The sequence below is a fragment of the Cyprinodon variegatus genome, unplaced genomic scaffold (genome assembly GCF_000732505.1).
Source record: "Cyprinodon variegatus isolate N-32 unplaced genomic scaffold, C_variegatus-1.0 Scaffold407, whole genome shotgun sequence".
NCBI lineage: Eukaryota > Metazoa > Chordata > Actinopteri > Cyprinodontiformes > Cyprinodontidae > Cyprinodon > Cyprinodon variegatus.
The window spans coordinates 247,405-254,667 of record NW_015150860.1 but is presented as its reverse complement, the minus strand read 5'-3'; the positions used below and the strand labels follow the sequence as shown (position 1 = coordinate 254,667).

Here is a 7,263-nt window from a genome sequence, read left to right as displayed (position 1 = left end):
CTACAAAAAAATGGCTTCTTGTATAAACCTGCCAATATCTACAGAAACGACAAAATTATGAGGCTTTAAACAGCTGGATCTTTCATTCCAAAATGTGGACTCCCGGTTCGCCAATTCTCCATATTTGGTGATATTCTAAGGTCTTTTATGCATCTTTTTTTCCTAATAATTGTGATGTGTGCTATTGGAGGAAAGCTCCTGTTAGTAAATCTGAGGTCTTGTCTCTTAGTTAATCCTTGAAATAATGTTCAAGCTTTTCTAATCTTAGTAGCAGTCAACATCACGCTCTAGGATTGGATCTTTTGTGGGTGAAAAAAACAAAACAACCAAATCCACCCCCCCACCCCCCAAAATACCAGATGTCATTTAGACTTCGGTTTAGGTTAAATCTTGTCGGCCCATCATACTCTTGATTTAGACTAGTTTTTAAAAGTGGTGCCATGTTTGGTAGTTTGGATTTTACCCCTTATTAGTCCAGTACTGTCATAAAACGGAACAGATGGACCCAGTATTCAAGGTAAGACAGTCAGTAGGTAAACGTTTATTAAAACAAAACTATAAACAGACAGAACTGAAGCGTGGGGCTGTGGAACTGCAACCACAGCGATTGCAGGAGGGGGAACGGGGCACCACCCAATCACTGACACTCTGGGGGAAGAGACACAGGTAAGTGACAGGAGATGATAATCTCAGAGAGTCACTTACCTGGTTTCACAGTTCAGTCCAACTCCTTAGAAAGATGCGATCCAGCCGATGGGCTGGCAACCTGACCCGGCGTGCGTCGCCCAGAGTGTCCCTGATGCTGCAGCCCCGGAGAACTTGCAGGAAGCCGATGCAGGTCAGGGGAAGACAGAGCAGACAGGAACAATTCAGGAATCCAGGAAACCTCCTCTCTGTCAGAAGTTCAGACCCAAACCAGAACAGAGGGAACCAGGCCTAGAGGAATCCTTAGAGCTTGAAGGCAGGTTCGGATTCAGACGGATCCAGAAGCGTTCCCAGACGGACATGCACAGATGCAGATAGGCAAACAGATCAGATGGGGACAGACAGGGCCAGTGGGTCAGAGGGAACAGAATCCGGAAATCAGAATCACAATGGAAACGCTGAAACTCTCTCACCACTGGCTAGGGAATAAACTTGCCTGAAGACAAGGGCTCAAATATAATCTCCTACTGGAAACGGGGACATGAACCTTGGAAATAACTAAAACTAACGAAACTGACGGACAGGAGAAAAAGAAATCCAACAAATGATCTGGCCCCGATAGCTGGAACTGAGCCCAATATGAAGGAACAAACACAGGTGGATGAAATCAGTGATAATGAGAAAACCGGACAGAGTTAGGAAGGTGACTGAAATGAACAATTAAGGTGAGCTATCAGCGAAGATCATTACAAATACTTGGTGTTGAAAACCCAGTTTTTAACGTCTTTTCAACTATCTGAAAATTACAGCTTTTCACCTTTCACTGACATCGTTTGGACGTAACTCATGTCGTCTTTTCAGTTTCTTTTCAACCAATTATTGCTCGATGGGTTTAGAGAAACACAGAAGGAAAGCTAAAACCCATTCAAATCCCAAAGGGTTAATGCCTGCCTGATCATGTTCAAATATGTTCTCAATAATTAGCATCTTTTTTTTCTACACTCTCCAGAGTTATGGGAGCAAAACAAAAAGGCACACAATTTACCACCTCTTTGAAGCTGTATTTTTATCATATTAATTTGAGTCTTTATTGGTTTGTATTTCTTTCTGTACATTTCAGTCTGATTTCACATGTATTTTACCTCGTTTTTTGTTTGCATTTGGCTACTTGATGAATCTTGCATTTATTTTGAAGCTACAACTTTTGATTGATCTTTTTTACTAAAACTGAACTCATAATATGTATAACGCTGACTTACATAACAAAGTATAAATAATTTATTAGATTTAATAGATTTATTACTGTGATAAAAGTAATCTAAGTGAAATTGATGAATACAATTCATCCTCATAGTTTGAAATCTCATCCTTGATTTTTCTTTTGGTTCCTTTTCTCTAAGGAACAATCTGTTCTTGACATTGCAGACTATTCAGATGGGTTCTATGCAAAGACACCATTATGTCCCAGCACCATAAGCTCCTCTAGAGAGGTCAGAATGCTGCCTATTTTAAAAAATGCAACAGAGATTTCCATTATTTCGCACTCATAAAGCTCAGTCCTAATGATTTATTATTTATGGTAAAAAGGCTTGGTTTATTTATGGCCGTTTTCTTCTGTCCCTTCATGGTAGCGGAGGATACAAGCAAGAAAAAAGGAACAGAAATTAGGATGGATTGTTGTGTTGTTTCTCATCTTCTCTCGTTTTTGTCTTTGTCAGGTCTCTGTGTGTGACTCTGGTGTTCAGCACCAAAGGGCAGCGGTATCTACGGGTCGGGCTGGCCGTGCCTCTGTTCGGCTCTGTGGCTTGTCTGAGGAGGATGGTGGCTGATGAGGGGAAACTCTCCCCAGACCAGGTAACTAAAAAAAGTATATATATATATGTTCAGTATAAAGTTGAAACTTGCTTTATGTGATGGACTTTATTCTGGCACAGATTGGAGGAAACTAAAAGCGTTTCTGTCTGTCTTTGCAGGTGATCCTGACAGAGGTTTACTCCACTGGCTTCCACCGCTCCTTCTTTGACGAGGACGATCTAACGTGCATTGCTGAGAATGACGTCATCTATGCCTTCCAGGCGCCGCCGCTCTACATCAGAGGGGGCTCTGCACGGATCTCAGGTAGCTTTGGGAATGTGAAGAGAAAATGTATTAAATAATTTCATTTTTAGTGCTTTGCATAACAAAACACTGCAATACAGGTTCAATTTGTTTTATATTCAATTTATATTTAACTTATTTTACTGAAAGACGATATCATAGGGCTGCTCAGTGGCAGCAAGAGGGTTTGGGGTTTGATTCCTGGTCTTTCTGCATGGAGTTTGTTCTCCCTGAGCATACATGGGTTCCCTCCGGGTACTCAGGCTTTCAAAAACATGTCTGCTAGGTTAATTGGCATCTCTAAATTCTCCTTAGTTGTGAGTGTGTGTATGATTGGTTGTTTGTCCTGTTTGTCTCTGTGTTGCCCTGCGATGGACTTGCGACTTGTCCAGGGTGTACACCGCCTCTCGCCCGTAGACTGCTGGAGAGGCACCAGCACCCCTCGTGACCCCACTTGGGATAAGCTTGACAGAAAATGGATGGATGGATGTACTATATGATAGGCAAACATGAAATAATGTCTAATTTTGAAACGGAGAGAAAAGGATGTGTCGTCTTCAAAGAGTCTTAAAATTGAAACTCCGACAAGTGCATTTTAGACTCCATGTTGCTTCTTAACTCCAGCCTGGAGCAGGACAGAGGCTAAAATGATTTTTTTAAAAAATATCCCTCCAGTCCAGAGGTGTCAAGTATCGAAGTACAAATACTTTGCTAATGTATTTATGTACACTTTTTAGGTATCTATGCTTTACTCCATTACTTATTTATCCTTCCTACTTCTGACTTCTACTCATTACATTTTGACACAAGTATATACACTTTCTATTCTTTATATTTTTAAAGCAAATGTTACTCGTTACTCTTGGCTTCGGTTTAATGTTTATAAATATTTATTTCACATCATTGGCGGCATCATCATCTAGTGGAAACTAGTGTAATTGGATGAGTCATATAATGCAAACACTAATTGGGTAGCTAAGTGAAATCATCAGAAGCAAGCAGGTGTTTTTCAAACTGCAAATACGAATTGTCTATGTCATGCTACAATGTCGGATTCAGAAAAAGTTGTTGAAATGTCTGAAAGGTCGGATTGAGGTGAGAGCGTATCGGAAGATGGAGACGGAGACCAATTAGACCTCCCTCATCCTTGGCCCTATCAAGGATATTTTTCAAAATAGTCGAAAAATTGAGCTTTAAAATTCATATAGTGGCATCTTTGTTTTTTAAAGGTTGCTTTATACTTTAAGTAATTTTTGGAGCACATACTTTTTCACTTTTACTTGACTAAAGATGTCACGTTGATACTTCATCTTTTACCTGTCAGGATTGGGTTGAGGTTTGTTGACCAAAATGCAGAGGCATGGAGGCAGAGGTGAGTTTTTGTAAATTTAATGCGAGGTAAACAAGCAACTGAGGCAGGAATCCAAAAAATTCATCAAGAAAAAAGTTAAACCTGAAACCAAGAGGACATCAGTGGAAAAACAATCATGATGAGGTAAGATAATGAAGACGGTGTAGGTCAAAGTTTGACGAGGAACCAGCACTGAGGAACTGCACAAGGAGTGTATATACAGGAGACTGAACAAAGAGAGGACTAACAAGCAGATTGGGAGCAGATGTGTACAGAGCAGACAGGAAAGGCGCTTGGGAAAAAGGAGAACACAAGAGGGCAGCAGAGGACAACAAAATAAAAACCTGTAAACTGAAAAAATAACCAGATAAAACAACAAAATAAGAATTAAACCACTAAAACTAGAAAACATGGAGCAAACTAAAACTGAAAACTCAAAAGAAAACATAACAGAACCAAGACTGTGATATTAACAGAGTGTTTTTAAACCGCAGTATCTATACTTCTACTTAAGTAACAAATGTACTTTTGACACCACTGCTCCAGTCTGATTGAGTTGTAAAAAGCATTTGGGGCAAGAAAAAAAGTAAATCCCTATATATCTAAAGATAGTAGAGATGGCAAACACCATGCAGGTGTAACATGCACTGAATGCAAGTTGTAAATGTTCATTTCTTTTTTTTAATAATGGTAGATGGTAAATGTCATGTATTTATATAGCACTTTCTTTCAAGTCAGGTAACTTGACCAAAGCGCTTTACACTACATTCATTAACCCATTCACACACACACACACTCACACTCTAAATATATAAATAATAAAATATGATAATTTTCGTTCCTTCTCAAAATTAGATGCTGCTATGCTTTGAATCTTTGAATGCAATATAAATGGAATAACTTTTTCGGTGCTATTGAATTTAAAGAGGTGTGTATTAGGGCTGCAACTAACAACTATTTTGTTGATGATTATTTCTTTCAATCAAACAATTAATAAATAGATAACGTAAAACACATTTAAAAATATTTTGCACAAAATTCAAACCAGTTGAAGCCAAAACGATGCTTCAGAAGTTCCGGTAAGAACCTATAGACAAATATTAAACTTTTTGAGTGCAAAATGTTTTATTTTGGTATAATTACTGCTGTAAATGTGCTGCTCGTTCAGATTGGATTACTGGTTTATTTTAATTATTTTAATAATTGATTAATCAAGATTTTAAACAATTAATAGTTTCAGCTGTAATTTGTATACTTTTGTTTAATGCTGAAAAGATTTTTTATTTATTTATATGATACATTTATAGATATACATTCTATATACTTTTTTTACAATGAAACATTCTAATAAAAAGGTTTATGATGGATTATTTAGAAAATAATGGTAAAATTAGGCAAGGTAAGGCAAAACAGGGCAAGTTTTTTTGTATAGCACAATTTAGTACATAGACAACTCAAAGTGCTTTACATGAATTAAACAATAAAATAGAAGAAACATAAAAGGAGAATAAAAAAAAAGATTACAATTAAGGAACAATAAGATTAATTGAAACTATTATTTATTATGAAATTACGAAATTATTTGATTAAACTCTAAATAGTCTACTGGCTGTAATATGTTTTTTTCTTCAATGTATAATGATGAATGTAAAACCTGTGTATGTTTAAAAACAGTCCAACTCAGCTTAGTTGTGCGTACATTTTTTATATTGTTTTTTGTGTATTGTTATTTTATTTTGTTTTACATTACAAACGGATCCAGTTGCACGCTTTTAAAATAGACCAGATTTTATGAAATATTGAAGTGTCTAAAGCCTGGTTGAAACGTATGAAGCATTTCAAATACCTTTCCTTTTTTTCCTGGTAGATTTTCCTGCTGGGTTCTATAGAGAAAAAGCAGATGGTAAATGCCTCTCTCATACCTGTGTTTTTAACGTAACGTTAGGCTCCGTCAATCATTCATGAAAAGCCGTCCAAGCAGAATTCTCCTTCAAGTGTGGACTTATTTAAAAGAAATCTCTCTCAGTCATAAGGGATGGCTCATTAGAAATATGTAGGTATTTCTCTGCAGAGAACCCCAACCCTTCTGCTGTTATTTCTGCTGTTCACATGCCCCTACTTTAGCACATGAGTTCATTACATATTATACACTCTTTCTCAAATAATGCACTAAAAGAAAGTTGCATCCTCCTTTTGTGGTGGAGAAAAATTATCGTTAGAGACTAAAGCCTGTTGGGTTCGAAGTTCAATGCTTGTTAAGTAGTTAAATTAGCTTCCTCAAGTAGACAGATGATTAATACCTGAACTAATCAGATAACAGGTTGCTCTCTTCTCCTGTTGGGGCCACTTCAAGCATTTGGCATGCAGAGGTGAGTGAATCTTCATCCGTGCAGAAAGAGGATCTTAGTGGTGTCGTGTTTTTATTTATTAAAATTTCAGCTCAGATTTCAGCGCAGAACCATCGACATGGTTTTCATATCTACATGGCTTCATGAAAATCAATATTATTTTTTTTTCGTATGCATCCTAAATCTATACTTTCATGGTAATCTGAATTATTGTGATTATAGTGTGAAACAGCTCCACAAAAACAGTTTGTGGAGCTAAATGAGATACATATCCACTAGTTTTTTAGAGATTTATGTTATTTTCCTGGCTCCAACTACACATTCACAAACATCTATAGAGCAGCATTTTGTTTTGTTTGCACCATGTTGTTTATGCTTGCTGTAATTTTTATTTTTTTTGTTATTGCAGCATTTTTTTTTTTTTTTGCTGCATTTTTCTGTTGCATTTTTTGTTTTTTATTTGCCTGTTTTGGAGTTTGCATCATACATTTTTTCACTTGTTTGCAGCTCACTTCTTTTGTTTGCAGCATTTTTTTTTCTTTTTTACTGCATATTTGCGACTGTCAACCACCAAACTTTAGGATACCAGATGGCCTATTTTCTATTTTATAAGATTATTTTACATTGGTGAGTCTGCAGCTTTGTAAATAAATTTAGTTTACAGACAAAACCCTACTTTCCAAACCTGAGCTTTATTTTTAAAATATTTATCTTATGTGATATTCAGAATTATGAGTTTTTATTTTCTGCAAGCCATTATTATCATATTTATTAGAAATAATGGTCTGAAATACGTCACTATAATTAATTTGTAAATTATGA

General features: G+C 36.6%; 1 protein-coding gene across 2 annotated transcripts in view; it reads left to right on the top strand.

Moving 5' to 3' along the window:
• The window catches only part of usp43 (ubiquitin specific peptidase 43), a 144,217-nt gene that overhangs the window by 82,199 nt on the left and 54,755 nt on the right, over positions 1-7,263 (top strand). For both annotated transcript variants that reach the window (XM_015387900.1, XM_015387899.1), the window contains exons 5-6: positions 2,364-2,499; positions 2,619-2,763. In XM_015387900.1, coding sequence (XP_015243386.1) covers positions 2,364-2,499; positions 2,619-2,763 — 281 coding nt within the window. The remainder of the gene's footprint in view (positions 1-2,363; positions 2,500-2,618; positions 2,764-7,263) is intronic.